This window comes from Lissotriton vulgaris, chromosome 5, assembly GCF_964263255.1.
Source record: "Lissotriton vulgaris chromosome 5, aLisVul1.2, whole genome shotgun sequence".
Lineage (NCBI taxonomy): Eukaryota > Metazoa > Chordata > Amphibia > Caudata > Salamandridae > Lissotriton > Lissotriton vulgaris.
In genome coordinates, this window is record NC_141693.1 from 711480831 (window position 1) to 711499823 (window position 18993).

Consider the following 18993-nt stretch of genomic DNA (forward strand, 5'->3'; position numbering starts at 1 on the left):
AGTACGGAAGTGTATCTTTGTGTGACCTTCCTAAAGCTACAACAGCACCCCTAAAAGCCACAATAAATGCAGCAGCGAGACTCCACACTGGGAAGTGAAAGCGTTCCTCATGGCGAAACTCACCTACTCATAGACTAAGGAATCACGGACACCAACCATCCCCTTACCATTAACCCCTACTTCGACAAGGGGCCTTCAAGACTTTCTAGGAACGCTTTCTGACTGCAACCTAACTCAACGGTTATATGTTGTTCCTGTACCCTAATGCCTCATTTTGCTCTTTTTGTTATGTATACTTGATGTGCCTGCATTTATTCGTTTGTATATCCAGCATGACATAATGTAAAGCACTCTGATATCTGCAAGGATCTTGTTCGTGCTATATAAGACCTTCAAAATAAATAAATAAATCGAGCTGTGTGTGTGGCATGATCATTTACATACACAAGGGCTGAGGGAGACATTGCAGCTACTTGCTGCACACAGATCTATACAGAATGTGATCATGTCAACTGATCTTCATCTTTCAACACTGGCCATTTTAAAGATTCAATATTTTCATTTTTTGTGAGTATTTTGGCTTCGTACCTACATTCAGGGACCGGCCTGTACCGTGCCCACTCTTGCCCTAATTTTAAGAAACAGGTAGAATTGCACCTGTTGCCCCCAGGCTACTGACAGGTCAGTCAACAGGTAACCCTACATACCAAACAATGAACTTGCCCTATGTGCCCCCCTCCTTATCCATACCTCTGAAAAACTGCAGTAACTGTGGTGCAGTTGTGATCTCCTTAGCCCTGGTACCAATGCACCTGCTGCACTACTGATATCTACACCCCAGAGCAGGTCTCTTACTGCCCTCAGGCGCTGACCCCTCAGTAGCCAATTGTTTTACCAGTTTCAATGCCAGTGCCTGAAATTACAAGGAAACATTATCTAGGTACATAAAACAGGCAGGTATTTTAAAATGACTGACAGAACCAGTGTGTGGACAGTGTGTGGACAGTGACCGTAAAAAAATATATATATATATTTACAAAGCCATGTATGTGTATATAACAACAAGTAGCGTTTTAGTAAACATGGTGTTAAAAAGCAGCCTATGCTATGCAGGCCTCACTTACCAGTTGCTTAACTAGAGCCCTTCCCCCATTGTTGGTTGCTCCATACCCAACAACCTCCCCCATGTCACATGTTTCTTGCGTCATCACCACAAAACCCTGCCCCATTGTTGCTTGCCCTTACCAATTGTCTATTCCCGCCACAAAAAAATGCTATGAGGTTGCCCGCACTTGCAGAGTCATAGGGTTCTCTTCCTAAGTATTGGCTAAGCCAACATGCCTTGCATATGTGAGATCTATTGGCTTTGTTATTTTTTTTTATTTTGTACAGCAATGCGACTGCTGTGCAGACTGATTGAAATTAAAAAATATAATAAAAAGTGGGCCAGTGTTGATAGTGTCATAGCTCTTCTTTTCAGTTTTTTTTAATTTTCTGCAAGCCTTGCTGTACAACATGGCTAAAAAAATATTGTGAAAACCTACGAGTCTCACATAGTCAAAACCTATTGGCTTTGTCAATAACTGTTCTCTATTACATATGAAAAATTTGCTTTTGTTTGCAACATAATCCAATGACGTTACTTTGTCCCATGGTATACATTTGTTTTCTTGGTTTAGGCAAAAATTGATTAATGATCAAAAAGACAGGTTTTTAATTGCATACACACTTTTGTGACATGATTTTTTTAGAGCGTTTGCAAAATAATATAACGTATAAGCAATAATTCAAAATAATTAATGGATGCTAGTGTAGCCATGAAAGAAGTGAGAGGTCTTTTGCTTTTTTAGAATTCCTTCGTTTTGTATTCTTTTATATAATTATTTCTTCATCCTACTTATACATAGTAGTCAACACCTCTTTTTGCATAACACTTGCACTACAGTCATGTTAAGCTGCAAACAGGAACACACTATAGGATTACCTGAAAGAGATGCCGACAGAGTTCATCTTTAACCAGCCCTAGAAGAGAGGCATAGTTTGAAAGAGCTGCCGATTCCAAAGCCACTGTGAGCAGCTGCAAGCCCATATGGATCATCACCTCAGAATTGTGCCTATCATGGGGGTTTATGAGAGAAACGAGGAAACGGAAGAGTTCACGAATACATGGTAGACCATAAGGAACCAGAGCAACACCTATGGAAACAAGAATATGATACCGATAAATGACAGATATGTCAATCACCATTAGAAACTGATCAAATGCATAAAGAACAAGTTACTTACCTTCGGTAACAATATATCTGAAAGAGACAGATTAGTTATAGATTCTTTACCTCAGAATTACCCCAGGCTGGATCCAGACAATTTTTCTACAGAAGTACCCCTGCGCGTCGAAAGGTGGCATTGGTCGGCTTTGCGTTCGTCATTGGCGTTGTGGTTGCCGGGATATATTCGCTGTAGCTTCTTAGACACCGCCCTTGAGCGCTGACATCAGTTCTTTTACACAACATTCCACACCAAAATTGCAGAGCCATGCAAGACTTTGACCACTGGTGCACAAAACTAGGGCCCTGAAAGGGATTCCCTGACCGTAGAAATCAGTTCACAGAACGGGGAGGATGGGTGGGGTGATAAGGAATCTATAACTAATCTATGTCTCTTACAGATATATTGTTTCTGAAGATAAGTAACTTGCTCATCTGAAAGGGACAATTAGTTATAGATTCCTTACCTTAGAATATATATACCCCAGCAATACCAACCCCGGAGGTAGGTCTGTCACACTATAAAGTCATGGAGAACAGAACGCCCAAAGAAGCTGCCTCTCAGGACTTGGCTGTCCAGGCAGTAGTGTTTTGTGAACGTGTGCAGAAATGCCCACGTAGCTGCCTGACCGATGTCATTGAGGGGGACTCCCCATCCCAAAGCAGTGGAAGCTGCTGTCACCCTGGTGGAATTGGTGCGCAGTCCCACTGGAGGCTCCTTTACCTAAGAGTAACAAGCTTTAATGCACAAACCGACCCACATAGAGAAGGTCCATTTGTACCCGGCCCAACTTTTTTTGCCGCCCACGTAGCCAACAAAGAGCTGGTCATCCACCCGGAATAGCTTGGTGCGATCGAAATAAAACGAAAGGGCACGTTTTGGATCCAGACGGTGGAGCCTTCCTTTCTCCTTAGAAGGAAGCAGAGGAGGAAAGAAGGTGGGCAAGGTGATGGTTTGACCAATGTTGAATAAAGTAACCACCTTGGGTTCTAAGGATGACCTTCTCCGGATGAACAGCCAGAAAAGGAGGTTTCGAAGATAGGGCTCCCAACTCACTCACCCTGCAGGCAGAGGTGATGGCAACCAGAAAAGCAGTTTTTAGAATAAGAAATTTGAGAGGACAGTTATGAAGAGGCTCAAAGGGAGCGCCACATCAGATAGGTAAGAACCAAGTTCAAGTCCCACTGCAGCATTATGAAGGGAACAGGAGAAGGCGATTTACAACAGAGGACTTGAAAAGAGAAGGCTCATAAGGAAGCCTAAGAAAGGCTGAAATGGCTGAGAGATAGCCCTTAATTGTGCCCAGAGCAGAGCCTTGCTGGGCCAAAGAAAGGAGGAACAAGAGAATCTCAGAAAGAGGGGCAGAAAAGGGATTCACAGCCATTGCAGGGCACCATGCCACAAATGTGTTCCATTTGCAGGCGTATACCGACTTAGTGGAGGGTAACCTGGCTGCCAAGATAACATCACAGACTTCGGGAGGAAAGTCGAAGGCTGTCAACTGTCGCCGCTCAAGAGGCAGAGGCTGGACAGGTTCGGGTGGAGGACCGTACCCTTCTGCCGTGACAGAAGATCCTCTCGAAGAGGCACTCTGATCAGAGAATCGATGGCCATGTGCAACAGCTCAGGATACCAGACTCTTCGTGCCTAATCTGGAGCCACAAGAATGACTTTGGCCCAGTCGCGCTTGATCTTCTTCAGCACTCTGGGCAGAAGTGGTATAGGTGGGAGGGCATATAGATGACTGCAACTACACTTGCGACAAAAAGCGGCACCTAGCGAGTGCCGCCTTGGAAATTCCAAAGCACAAAATTGCTGACATTGAGCTTTCTCCACAGAGGCGAATAGATCTAACCAAGGATCTCCCCACTGTTGAAAGAGACCTTGTGCCAATACTGAGTAAAGATGCCATTCGTGATCCATCATGCACCAACGGCTGAGTTCGTTCGCCCTGGAGTTTAGTGAACCTGCCAGGTGTTGTACAACCAAGGATATCCCCTGATGTTCCAGCCTTGTCCAGAGACTGTGAGCCTCTTGACATAGTGTTCACAACCCCACCCCACCCTGTTTGTTGCAGTATCACATGACGGTGGTTTTGTCCTTGAACACTTGCAACACTCTTGCCCCGACAGAGCTCCAGAAGGTTGATGTGGAGCCCGAATTCCGCCGGAGACCAGAGGCCTCTGATCTCCGTATTTCTCCCATTTGTCCTCCCCATCCTAGAAGTGATGCATCCGTCACCACTGTGTCCTCCGGTTGGGGAAAGGAGAGGGATCTGACGCTAACCCAATCCTGCTTTGTTAGCCATCACTGCAATTAACGTGCAGTGCCCTCCGAGATCTAAACGCAATCAGGCAGATTCCCCTGATGCTGTGTCCACTGGAACTCAGGTCCCACTGCAGAGCCCACATATGCCACCTGGCATGATCCAACAGCAGGCTGCAGGAGGCCATGAGGCCCAGCAGCCACAGGGTCATTCTGACCAAAACCAGGGATAAGGGCAGAAAGCTCGGAATCATAGCTCGAATATCCCGGACTCGCTGCTCGGAAGGATAAACCCAAAACTGCGTGGTGTCCAGTACCGCTCCGATGAAAAGGAGCTTCTGAGAGGGAGTCAGGTGTGACTTTGGCACATTGATGGTGAACCCCAGCAAATGCAGGAGGTCCGCCGTAGTCTGGTGGTGGGAGACGACAGCCTGGGACGAGCCCGCCTTCAACAGCCAGTCGCCGAGATGAGGGAAAACTGGAACCCCTGATCTGCGCAGATGAGCTGCAACCACTGCCATCAATTACGTGAACACCGGCGGGGCACTGGAAAGGCCAAAGGGGAGCACAGTGAACTGAAAATGCTCATGGCCCACCGTGAACCGGAGGTAATGCTGGTGGGCCATCAGGACGGAAATGTGAAAATAAGCATCCTGCAAGTCCAACACTACCATCCAGTCTCCAGGGTCGAGGGCAGACATGACTTGAGCTAGCGTCAACATTTTCACCTTCTTCTTCCGAAGGAAGCGGTTGAAGTTTCTGAGATCCAAGATAGGATGCAGGCCTTTGATCTTCTTGCGCACCAGAAAGTAGTGGGAATAGCAACCACAACCTACTTCTGGGCATAAACTCTCTCAATGATTCGTTGGGCAAGAGTGCCAAAACTTAATCTTAGAGAAGGGCCAGCTGATCCTCCGACATGCAACGGTGCTGAGGTAGCAAGGATGGAGGAGTAGTCTCGAAGGGGAGGGAGGGGTAGTGTTGAAGGGGAGGGTGTAGCCCCTTTGGACTATCTGCAAAACCCACCTGTCTGACGTGCTGGTGTGCCAGTGGGGGGTGATGGCGAATCCTGCTGCCCACTGGCACTTTTTGGGCCTGAAAGGCCGGACTAGGAGGGTTTGGAGGCTGCTGCAGAGGGAACTGTGGTGGACTGGTCCACTCGCTGGCTCTCGGACCCAGGGCGGTGGTTTCCACGTCCCCGGGCGCGCAAGGACTGAACAGCTTGAGCCGGCCTGTAGCTCTGGGCGTTATTTAGCAGAGCACCCCTACAATAGCCACGAAAGGGGTGAAAAGCAGACTGCGCAGGGCGGATGGTGGTGAGGCCCAAGGACTTGGCAGTAGTTCGAGAGTCCTTGAAGCGCTCTAGTGTGTTGTCTGCCTTGTCGCCAAATAGGCAACGCCTTCAAAGGGCATGTCCATAAGAGTAGCTTGGACATCCCCTGAAAAACCAGTCGACCTCAGCCAGGAGTAGCGTTGAAAGGCAACTGACGTAGACATTGTCATGCCTAGCAAGTCAGCGGTGGCAAGTCCACAGCGAATGGTAAACTTGGCTGCGTCTCGCCCCTCTGCAACGGCACGGGAGAATACGGACCAGGCCTCCTCCGGGCACTGGGGCAGCACCTGGCCAACGTATCCCACACGGAGTGGGTGTAACAGTCAAACAGACATGCTGTGTTTACCAACTGCAGTCCCAAGCTGGAGCAAGAAAAGATCTTCTTTCTAAGCTGGTCTAGCTTTTTGGACTCCATATCAGTTGGGGCAGTAGGGTAGGCACCTTTAGACGTCGAGGCTTGGACCACCAAGCTCTCAGGGGAGGGATGTGTATAAGAGAAAAGAGGGATCGCCCAGAGCCGGGCAGTGGCGTTGGGTGATCATCCTATCCACAGGAGCCCATGTGTTGGGCCTGGACCAGGTGCCCAAACCGATGTCTATGAGTGCTTCATTAAACAGCAGCAGGGGCTCCTAAGAGCTCACTGCAGGTTGGAGCACCTCTGTCAGGAGGTTAGTCCTTACCGCCACTGTAGGTTACTTGAGGTTGAGAGCCTCGGCCGCCATTCGCAATACCACTGCATAAGAAGCTCCCTCCTCAGTAGACACGGTAGGAGGAGACAACATGCCTAGGTCAGGAGAAGAATCCAGACCACTGGCATCCCTCAACTCCTCTCACCAGTCCGGATAATACTCTAACTGGTCAGTTCACATTAAAAAACTATGTACTTTTGTATACTGCACGTATCACCTGAAAGTCTCAAGGCGCTGAATAATAGGTGTGTATTATTACCCAACTCAATGGTACTCATTTTATCGACCACAGATGAATGAAAGGCTGAGTGGACCAGCCGGGATTAGAAACTATGACCATGAGGTCGAACACAGGCCCCTACAGTGGATGCATTTGTCCACTGCGCCCCCAGACCCGGCGTCTGCAGACACCTCCCAGTCCTCCCCACTGTCCTGTAGTTGCCAATCTGGCAGTAAAGAACCAGGGGGATGGTGGTGGTTGTTGTTACGCGTCTGGCCACTTGACCTCTTGCATGACCGGGACCTCGAACGATGCGGAGCCGACTGCCGGGCCTCCAGAAGCTTTCGGGACCATTCCCGCAAAGATTTTGGATTCATGGTCGGGCAGTCAGAACACGACTTGGGGTCGTGGTCGCGTTCCAGACACCACAGGCACAAGAGGTGCGGATCAGTCACCGACATTAACTTTCGGCAGAAACTGCAAGCCTTGAAACCGGGCATCTCTAACGTGCACCAGGAGTCGGAGACTCAAAACGACGTCAACAAAAGTCGTCTAAAAGTCAGTCAAAAAGTGACTGGAGGTACCGCTCTCTCCGGATCTGTGCTGGCTGGCGCAGGAAAAGAAATAACTGATGTCAGGCGTCTAAGTAGCTACCGCGATGTCATCCTGGCGACCACAACGTCAATGACGAACGTGGAGCAGACCGACGCACCTTTCAATGCACAGGGGTACTACGGACAAAAAATTCTCCACATCCAGTCTGACGCGAGGGGTAATTCTAAGGTAAGGAATCTTTAATTGTCTCTTTCAGATTCAAATTATAAAAAATAAGTTAGATACTCAAACAATGATGTTTAAGCCGCTTCGCTGCGGACGGAATACCCTCGCTGTGTAGGAGAATTCCACACGAGAGCGGTTCGGACGGCATCTGGCCGTCCTCTGCTCACACCCACCGTGACATCAGAAGGACGGGGCCGTCCAATGCACCGAAGTGGTTAAAGTATTGTTATTTCCTCTGAGTCCATACACTTAAAAACACAATGTAAAACTCTAAAGTAAGACATGAAAATTAAACTCAGCACTGGAAAATGAAAAACATGTTGAAGGAAAATGTTATCGATTAAACATCTGTATGTGGCATGTAGAGCTGTAGATTCACATGATGTGCATATTCCTTCTGCCTAGTGTTGGCTCGGACGTGTGCAACTTGTTTTCTTTTTGAGATATCAGGTATTGTGACTCCACCTACTGTTGGTAATGCACATGGGTATAGGTTCCATTGCTGAATTGCTTTTCGGCACAGCGGGTGAGGTTGGAAACAGAGCATATAGATACAGCAGATGACTGCGCAAGAAATGAAGCAAGAAAAGCATCTGCAACAATCAAAGAGTTCAGAGAGAAGGCGGGTGGAATGTGAATCTATAGCACTGCACACCACAGACGCTTACTGGGTAATATTTTCAGTTTGTGGCATGTGTAGCTTAAAAAACATATGATGTGCATAGAATGTAAAACAGTTCTCCCCTAAGCGGTTGTTAGCCAGAAGGATGTTACAGAGGGCTGGAAAAGTGTACAAAGTACAGTCTGGCTCACATTAGCTTGTTGGCGTGTAAGGACATCTACACAGTAATGCTTGGTGAATGTGTGGAGTAGACCAGGCATCTGTATTGCAGATAGCAGCTATAGGGATGTTAATGAGGAAATCCATAGAGGCCCCCCTAGTTGCGGGTAAAGTGGGGTCTGGGAGGGACATGCAAAGGTCTTTTGGCTTTGGCCTAACCGGTCTAGCTGTATTTAACGAACCATCATGCTTTTCCTGCTTTAGAGCGAGCATGACCCTTGAGTGCCTTCTAAAAAGAGACAACGAGCTGCTGTGTTTTACAGAAGGGTTTTGCTCTTTCAATGTAATGAGGTGCCTTTTGACATCTAATGAGTGAAGAGCTCTCTATGCCACTGAATCTGGATGTGGAAAGAACACTGGGAGTTTGATGGTTTGATTGAGGTGCAAGGAAGAGACTAACTTGGGGAGATTCGTGGTGCTTGTTCTAGGGACTACCTTATCTTTGTAAACATGAAAAAAGGTTCCTCCAATGTTATAGCATAAACTTTACTGGCACGCCTTAGGGAGGAAGCACTTGGAAGGCCACCTTCCAAAAAACAGAACTACAAAGGGATTCAGGTAAGTTGTTCAAATGGATGGTCCCAAGTCTTATGAGAGCTATGTTGAGATTCTACACAGGGGAAAGCGGCACTCTGGAGGAATGGCTATTCTGAGTCATTCTAAGAAGGCCTTAATGAGAAGAACCCTGAAGAGTGAGGTGTTCCCGGTTATGAACGTAGGCAGCAAATGCAGCTAATTGAAGTCTGATGGAGGTGTAAGTGAGGGACTAATTTTGCAAGTGAAGCGGAAAACAATGCCTTGGACAGCTGCTGGAAGAGGGTTAATTTGACTTGGAATAAAGTAGTGCACACATATTTTCCATTAGGCAGCATAACAGGTTCTCACTGTAGGCCTGCGGTCTTCTTGAGAATGGACATAAATTCTAAAGGCAGGTTGAGGGAACCGAATTCTAAAATCTCTGGAGTCTAAGCACACGAATTAAGAGCTTGGAGTTTGGGTATCGTAGCATGCCCTGGCTCTGTGTGAGAAGGTTCATCTGGTTAAGCAGCTTCTCGTAGGATACCGGGAGAGGTCTCGGAGGGTGGTGAATCAGGGCTGTCTGGCACACGAGCTACCCACCAGGATGAGGATGGGGGATGTTTGCTGCAGCTTTAAAACAACAAAAGAAGTGGGAGAGGCAGAAATGCATAGGCAAATATCCCAGACCAGGTCATCCATAGTGCATTGCCCAAGGTCTTTGGGAATGGGTACATGGAGGCAAAACTTGGGGGGGCGGGGCGCGTGGCTGCGACTCCAATGGAGGCAGACGTGTTTGGGTAGAGCTCTGCCGGAGGCTCCCCTACACCATTGGGGCGTTCGGGCGTTGCCCCACCAACCAATGCGCACCGCCATCAGAAACTTCACCGGCCGCAATAGGGGGAAATGGGGGTGGGGCTGTATCTGATCGGGTAACTGGTTCAGCAGTTCTACTGGCGCGCATGTTTGCTTTCGGGCTGGTCATTTTTCTGACCAGCCCAAACATGCGCAGTAGCCTCCCCCTTGGGAGACCGAGGGTTGCCTCATTCCGCAGCCCCCGGTCTCCGAATGGGGCAGGGAGTTACGCTGCTACACAGCCAATCCGGGCACTGCTGGAGCAGCGTCACGTCACTGTATCAGTATGGCTGAGAGAGTGACGTCGGACTCGTGGCTGAACGGAACTGAAGGGCGCAAACAGGACCTCCGGTGCCTGCTCGTTGCGTGGTCAGGAGAGCCAGCCTTGTTGCTGATCGGAGGAGGGGGCTACTACCTTCAGTCACTGGCCTCACTGTCGGGGACATGGGACTGGGTACACAGCAGATGTCGGCTGCGAGTGTTTAGCTCTATGTTTAACTTTACTACTGACACATAGTATTAGCTAATAATGTTACGGACGGTCATACTGTTAATATTTTGCCATTTAGCACTCGGTTTATAGCAGGTTGGGTTCGGCTGGGGCGACCTGGTGAAGGCAGTACAGCGCTTTATGGTTCGCATCGGGCACGCTGCAAAGGCACTTGAAAACAGCCCGAGGAGCGTCCTTGGAAAGACAAGTGTAGATGTGCAGTGTTTAAAAAAAAAAGCGTTTGCGATCTGAAGAGTATCTCTGGCCCATCATGTGGCTGCTGTCTGCTTGCAGCATGTTTCTAAAAAAAGAATCGGCAGTCCTAAAAGGTATTCATGGACAATGTCAAAAGTGGAAGCAAGCCGGTATTTCAAGAGCTGTATTTTTGGCACCACTAAGACAGAGCAGACATTATTTATGTTCCTGGATAGGCCCTGTCGGAGCAGCTTTAAAATATGGCACACTCTGTTTCATGGGAGTAACTAAGTACACAGATTGCCAGCCACACACTTACTTAAATCCTCTATTTTTGAGGGAACAAACCATAAGAGACTTCCTGGTTCGTACGGGTATATCACTCAAACCCTTTTATTATTTATTTGTTTTTTGTCTTTTTTTAAGTATTGATGTATGAAAGGGACACCTTATCGTTTTGTACACCTTATATACAATTATTTACAATTCGCGATTATTTACAACACAAACACATACACATAACTAGTTGTATTATACAAAGTGAATTGCTCTGATATATATACACTCAAATATTCATACTACGAAGAAAAAATCATCCGTAATTCCATAAAGACCAGAGTCAAAAGTGTAAACTTGATGACAATCATAAATCAGTGAACTACAGTTGAATGTAGGCAGTTCAAAAAAGGAAAATACATCAATACTTAAAAAAAGACAAAAAACAAATAAATAATAAAAGGGTTTGAGTGATATACCCGTACGAACCAGGAAGTCTCTTATGGTTTGTTCCGTCAAAAATAGAGGATTTAAGTAAGTGTGTGGCTGGCAATCTGTGTACTTAGTTATATTAATGGTCCAGCTAGCCCCACGTCCCAGGACCTGACTCCCCCATTCTTCAAACTGTTTCATGGGAGAGCGCCACGCAGAGCAGGTTTGTTTCTTTTGTTTCCTTTATTGAATGGCACCTTCTTCAACTGAGGTGGGTCCTGAGGCGGGGAAGGCACGACCCTGGGGTCAGGTAAGTTTACATTTTCTGTGTTAGCCTAGTGGGAGTTGATTGGTCAGGATTTTTTATATTAATAGTGAAGTGATAAAAGGGTTGAACGGCACATTTTATGTGAATGTATGTTATGAGTGAATTAACGCACTTTTAAAGCATGGAATACAACATCATGAATGACTACAGGGTGGAAATAAATGCAATTGTTTTTTATATGTACTTTCTTCCCGGTTACAGTGCTGTGGTAGGAATTGAAAGTATTAGGGAGGGAGGGGTTGGCATGCAGTGTTGTGCAAATTATGTATTTATGTGCATTTGTTTTATTATGACCTGGATAAAAAATATGTAAATTACTTTATGCAAGGGTTAGTTTAAGACGTAATGCATAAAATTGGACGGCAAGTCCAACTCATTTCATTTTTAATCTCTGTGTGGGTGGCTCTGTGATACTAGTCAGTTATTTTATAAAGAAATATTTTTGCTTGATCGGATTGTGTAGGATATCAAAAATGTCTGTCCAGCTCGATTTATCAATGCATTGACCTGTTCTTATAAAAGTTTGAGCACTTCTCATTTTGTTAAGTAACTCCGTAGGTTTGTAGCTCGCTCCTGCATCTCACAGTTCTTAGCACCAGCAACCTAACAAGTTGTTTATTATTGCTTGAAAATGCACCATATGCCCACTCGATTTTCAATGTTTTCGGGTGGGGGGTGTGGGGGGTGTGGGGGGGGGGGGGGGGGGGGGGGGGGGGGGGGGTTTGTTCGGGCACGCGTGCTACGCCTCACCACTTTTAAATGTCACCAGCCGCCACTGCCATAAACACACAGGCTGCGATCTCCAGATACAGTCGCCCATGGAGGCCGTGGCTGAGCAGAGATCATGCAGGACATTATACTAAAGCGGCGCTGCGATTTTTAACCTGCCCGGGCCCCCGCAGAGAGGTTCTCGACTGCTGAGCTTATCCGCTTCATGGTCCCGATAAAGGCAGCCCCAGCTACGGGAGCCTGTGGTCTAGCTCTGTAGTGTAGCTCCTATTTTCCCTATAGGCCCTGCGCATTGGAATAACAAACAGCAGTTTGACGTAGAAGTGCGGTCTTCCAGGTCTCTACTGACTATGCTAAACTTAATTGGGTTTGTTACCAACTAGCTCAGAGGTCACTGGAAACTTTCTTGACTGAATAGGAAGTGATCAGCTTCCCTGGTACAGACAAGAAGGGATTCAGTTTTCCAACAACCGCATAAACATGACAACTTTGCTCCTTAGAATAAGAGTCAATCTCTAGAGTTGTGTGAAACAATAGACAGCTATTTCACTCAGTCAGTTGTGCAGATTACTTTCACCAAGATGCAGAGAAATAGTGAGACGGGCGTTTTCAATAAAAAGGTATTATTTATTGAACAGTCTTTCTTCTCGTGCAAGAGAAATGAATTGCCCCAATTGCAAGACTACTTATTATAAAAAGTGCGTACAGTAAAATGAGGATTGCGAAATAGTACTGTAAAAGCATTGATATGGTTTCTTAGCCATACAATGATTAAAATTAATAAAATATATACAGTCATATATACATTTGACTAACGTACTCAACTGGTGCTTCTAGCTACGCCTACTCCAGTGTACCTGACCTAAGCCTAATACTTGGGAGGGAGTAAGTAAGTAGCAGTTTTAGTTAAGTTGGTTTTGCCAAGGTTTGCTTCAAGAATTCTCTCAAAGGGTTTAGTCAATACCATACCTCTGAAATAGAATGTTGGAGGTCTTGTATCTCCTTCCAGGACTCGATAGCCCAGTCACTCGCAAGAGTAGGCTGGAAACGCCGGAGCTGGATTTTCTCGGCAGGAGAAAAGACAGCGTCTCTCTCTCAGCGCGTCGAGGAGGAGAAGGGGCAGCGTCCGTGGGCAGCTTGCATCTGCTGGGCTCTGTAAGGGACAGCTGTTCTGCTCCTGTGTTCACCACACCATCGCTATCATCGATGTCGTTGAGGCAGCGTTTGCTTAAGGCAACAATGGTAATATTTATATCTGAAAGGTGCCTTGTTTGACGTAAGTTTTTGGACATAAGACGTCAATAAAGATGTGAAATGAAATGAAATGAAAATTAGATTTCTAGAGCGCTGCAGATGCCCTGAGGCATCCAGGCGCTAGAGCTAGAAACAGACCTGACCTCTGAGGTTACTAGTTGTTAAACAGGAGAGTTTTAAGCTGTTTTCTGAAGCTGGTGAGATTGGCATTGTTGCGCAACTGCAGAGGGAGGGTGTTCCAGAGTCTTGCGGCGTTGTATGAGAACGAACGTCCTCCTGCTCTGGATCTGAGGATTCTAGGAATTTGGGCAAGTCTGGCGGTTTTGTTGGACAGGTAGGGAGAGATCAAGGAGGAGTTTATCTCTGGGCCTGTTTTCCAGAGGGTCTGGTGGGCGATACAGAGAGCCTTGAACTTTACTCTGTCCCGGACAGGCAACCAGTGAAGAGTTTTTAGGCCAGATTTTATGGAGGTCCTCCGAGGCACTCCCAGAAGTGCTCGGGCAGCACAGTTTTGGGTGCGCTGGAGTTTCTGCAGGGTATAGTCAGGGGCTCTGAGATACAGGGCGTTGTTGAAGTCCAACCGTGATTGGATTAGGCCCTGTATAACAGTTTGTCTGGCCTCGAATGGGAGAAGGGGAAGGATTTTTCTGATCACCCTGAGAAGACCAATACAGGTAGTGATCGTCTCTCAGGGCTCATTAGAGTTCTATTACTAATCAAAAAATAGAAAGCGGGGCTTTCCCAGGTTGCTGAGTTTTTATCTTGTTGAAGAACTCGGAGTGTAATCTAGGAATCTTAGATAGTGGATTCTGCTGTGTCATTTGCTCTAATGAGCTGCAAAGGAAGCGATTCTGATATGTGGCTCTGATCGTGTTAGGCCAGAGACGAGTTTCTGAAATCTCACTCTTGATCGTTTATGCCATTATAGGGGTACAAATGGATTATAGCCGTATAGGGGCATAAGGTCACAGTATTGATCGGGTCCTAGATTAGAACGCGACACCCACTCCACGAATTTATGTCCATCAAATTACTAAAAACTATAGCAATAAGATGCATGTGTTACATTACCCACCCCAAAATACATATTCGCATTTGAAATGGCGTATTTGAAATACATGGAATTATTTGTACTGTACGTCTTTAAGCATAGAAATCATTCAAAATCATAGCATATGTAATCAATGAACGATTTTGAGAAAAAATTACACATGAAATATCTCTTTATACAGAAAAGAAGGGCGAGATAATTTCGTCACATATAAATGCAATTGCTGTAATATGTGCTAGAGGCTGATGTAAAGTTATTATGTCTCTAGAAGTACCTAAAAATAGAAGTTCTGTTCTTTATGAATAGGTCTACTTTAAGCAAAGAATCTTTGTGCCAGAAAAAAGGTAAATATTTTGAAAAATGTTCAATTCAACAAAAAAAAATTCTTGGTAAACGGGGGAATAGAGTTCCAACGCTTTTCAGTAGTTTTTGTTGATCAAAACTGAAGGCCGAATGGAGAGTTCATGGGAACTCTGTGTGTCGGAATGCTTTTCAAAAAATTATTGTTTCTGTTCAGGGGAGAACATCATATCAGACAGGCTCTAAAAGATTGGTCTACAAAATCAGGTGACAGTTCGACCAAGTTTGATAGTGCTGTAACTTGGCAGGTGTGAGAATGATTGCTATCATCAAAGTCTGGATCAGCAATGCTCACAGAAGGTCGTACCTGGATGATGTTGCTTTTATTTCTCGCTCCACTGTCACCACCTAGTCGTGGCACAGGAGTCTCAACGAATGCCGTCATCAGGATTGGTAGCCGCTGGGGACAACACAATGCATGAGCCGTTGTAGGACTTAGAAAAGTATTGATATCCATTGGTACTGCTGATGGAAGTGCAAGACAGATGTCCAACACGCACTCATCTCCGCATAGCATACATCGAAGCACAGGTAAGATGCAGTTCTGCCAGATATGTCTGAATGAAAGAAACCAGGTCATGTTCAGATCTCTCAGCCTGGCCAATCCAAGGACTCTAGTTATTCGGTCCCAGTAGCGTATTGCTAGGATCGTTTCTTCCATCCTTGTCGGAGTCATGTCTGAGTTTTGGCATGCCATATCGGAGCAGGAGGGTAAAAAATAAAATGCCTGCTACAAGTCCCAAAAATAGGGGTATGCCGCCAAAGACTGAATGGACAAAATTAGGAATGATTCCTAGAATTGCTTTGAATGGTTTTAACAGTCCCGTAAAAATGGTCTTAAATACGCCTGGGATGCCTATGGCACTCGACATGTTAAGAATTTGGCTAAGCATTTCTGTGAAATGCACGGGGCAATTTGTTGATAAAAGGTCATGAATCTCTGATGTTGCCCTTGCAACTAGGAGATCATACGTCTCTTTTGATGACGTGATGGGCACTGTTGTCTGCAAAAGCACAGACTTCATTCTGCTTAAAGTATCAATTCGTATAGAAGAGACATTCAAACGAGGCCACACGGGAGTCTCCGTGTCTCCAGGGCCGTTTGGAAACAATGCTTGCATACTGCATTTGACCATGGAAGTTACGCTTACGAGATATGCTTTCCCTGGCAAAAGGCCACAACAGCTGTGATCCGTTCTTAGAATGTAACTCCCATTCGAGAGTTGCTTAAAGAAAGGCTCTATCTGCGTTGCAGGTGTGACATGTTGGTGGCATGAAAGGTTCTTTGAATTTCTTTCACAGGCTCCGTGTAAATTAATACCCTGGCACAAAAGTATACCGCTTAGTGAATGTTTACAGTTTTCACCACTAAGAAATACATTTTTGTTGCTGTCACTATAGCATGTGTGTGTGTATGGTAATTTCCATGCTGACTTAATGTATCCTTTACCCAAACGTTCATACTGGCCAGTCGGTATGTATTCAAGGCAATTTTTAAATTGGAAAGTGGTTATCGGAATTGTGATAATCCCGTGTATTATCCATTCAATGACAGGACTTTCTGACATTGTCAAAGATAATCTCTCAAGTTTTTCGATGCTCAGGATTGTATAGTCTGCTCCTTTCTGTGCCAAGCTGATTTGTTTATCAGTAAGATTAAAGATGGAAAACAATGACTTTGTGTTGATTAAACGCCAAGGCACATAGCCTGAACGAAGATTTTTCAGCGTCCAGCCTAACTGTACAATAGAACGCAATTGCGACTGGCCATGCTGTAACATTAGCAAGTCTTTGTCTATTATATCTATGGCAGATGATACAATACTGTCCAGTGAATATATTCTGGAGGACAGAGTCATTAACTCATTGTCCACAACAGAAAGTGATTTTTCCAAATTAATACGATCAATTTCTTGTATTTTTTCTGCTGTTTCAATTTGTGTGACTTTCCAAGCCTCATTGTATGCCGCATAGATGCTGGCCGCTATGAAGCGTTTTTGACGCTGTTTGAGTGGTCCCATAACAAAATCGCGCAAATCAGCACCATCTTTAAGTAAAGATAAGTGTTGCTTAATTTCTGCCAGTGTGGATGATTCTAGCCATTCAAGGCACAGCTTCCCTACACTGTATGTAGTTACTATCCCTGGATGTTGTCTCTGGGAGTATCTAGGGTCTTGTCTGGACATTGTTAACCCCTGTGTTTTGTTCAGGAATCTATCTTGACAGTTGTTTGTGTCAGTAGGCCAAATTAACCACTTTATCCAATCAGGATGTGTTCTGTTTAGATGTAGAATTTTAGTCTATTTCAATATCTGTTGTTGCATTATCAGGTATTGGCTTCGGAATAGACGGTTTGTTAAGGTCTTTAATCTTAGCTAGGCCAAGACAGGTTGTTTGGTGAATTGTGTCATTTAAAAACATTAATTGTTCTGGGATCATGCAGGCTCGAAATAATGCTTCTAGGCCTTGTACCTGCCAATCTTTTGTACCCCAGATTGTTTTTGTTTCAATTTTATTTTTCCAATAATCAAAACCAAATGTCATCATTTTTTCATAAAATGCTTCTGAATATATCAATTCAGTATTAGTCAGCATTGTTTTCAACCCTGTTTTATCTAACAGTTTATAATAAAACGTTTCTGCATCACTGGTGTTAAACACTGAGAAGTACTGAAATTTCTCATAGAATGTTTTAGAACTGCTTTTAGGTGGAGTAGCACAATGTTCCCATTGGTTATATTTAAAAACATTTCTAGGTTGTGCAGATTTATGCAAGTAATGGTCACCGTAATGTGAGAAGCAGTACATCTGTTCATAACTAGACGAACCTTGTAAATAATCATGTTCTGTAAATCTTGCTCACAACACTAAATCAGACATTATATTATTAATACTTTCAAAATCCCAATCATCAGAAAATGTACTTGGTTTTACAAAGTCACTTAAGGAAACCTTAAACTGATGAGGATATTTCAGGATTTTGACCGGACCATATACTTCATAGTCAGTTTTGTCCCATACTACCCCGTCGGGTATTGGAATGGCTGTGACATTCACTGTTGACAGTTCTCTTTTCTTCACATGGGATGATTTGTGTGGTTTGAGGACTAAGTTGATGTTCTGACTTGCTGTGTCCATTGAACTGTATTTTCTCTCAATGAATGTTCCCAAACAAAGTACTATGATGAGCCAAAGCAGGAGGAAAAATACACTTAGACCAAACCAGAACTCTAACCATGGAGATATAAGGTAAATTTCCTTGAGTTGATGAAAGAGTTCTGTTGCTTTTTCTTTAAAAGTCTTTGTTTCTAGCATCACTTCGGGGTTGCTTTGATCCTCAGAAAAGGTATCGAAATTAAGTAGCCAGAGGCAGTTCTGTCAATTGTTGGGATTGTTCTCTCAATTTGTCTTTCGGTAGCACATTCTGATGCCACGTCATTGTAGACTGGTGTTTCATGACGAACTGTTTCAATCTGTGTTTCAAGAGGCACGAGTTCCATGGCATTATTTCGTAGTCCCTCTCTGTGCACTGCAGGTTTATCAAATGTGATTAGTCTTTCAGTTTGGACCTCTTGAATTGTTGCAAGTTTGGGTATTCTGTTGTTTCTCGGGAGTCCACTAGGCCTACTATTGATTATAGGCCACATGCTTGTGGTTTTACCAGGTCGATTGATACAACTCTGTTCTCCTTTTTACCAGCAAGGGGCGGTAGTACTACTGATCTTCTTCAGTTGATTGCCAAGACTGGTACTGCTTTTCTGTAAGAAGGCCCAAATTCCTTCTTCACCGCTATTTTTTCTCTGACTAGATCCCCAATCTTTGGAATCCAGACAGGCCTTGCTGGGGCTGGTGGTGCCTCTTCAGTGGTAGTTGGCTGTTGCTTTAATTTTATGTTGCTTATGGATTTTCTTGTTTCATTCAAGTCCTGTAAAACAGCCAAACGGTCTTTGATGTCAAAGTCTTTATTCTTATCTTCTACCACTGATACCTGACTATCTAAGTCCTGAATGTGCATTCTAGTTCCGAACAATAGTTCATATGGGCTGAAACCTTTTAGAGAATTTCTTGGCAAATTGTTAAGACTTAACTGGACACTTATTAAATGTTTGAC

At 45.0% G+C, this 18993-nt stretch overlaps 1 protein-coding gene across 6 annotated transcripts in view; it reads right to left on the minus strand.

The window, feature by feature from the left end:
- The window catches only part of GBF1 (golgi brefeldin A resistant guanine nucleotide exchange factor 1), a 2509897-nt gene that overhangs the window by 1860026 nt on the left and 630878 nt on the right, over positions 1 to 18993 (minus strand). For all 6 annotated transcript variants that reach the window (XM_086922141.1, XM_086922138.1, XM_086922142.1 and 3 more), the window contains exon 12: positions 1985 to 2196. In XM_086922141.1, the coding sequence (XP_086778267.1) occupies positions 1985 to 2196 (212 nt within the window). The remainder of the gene's footprint in view (positions 1 to 1984; positions 2197 to 18993) is intronic.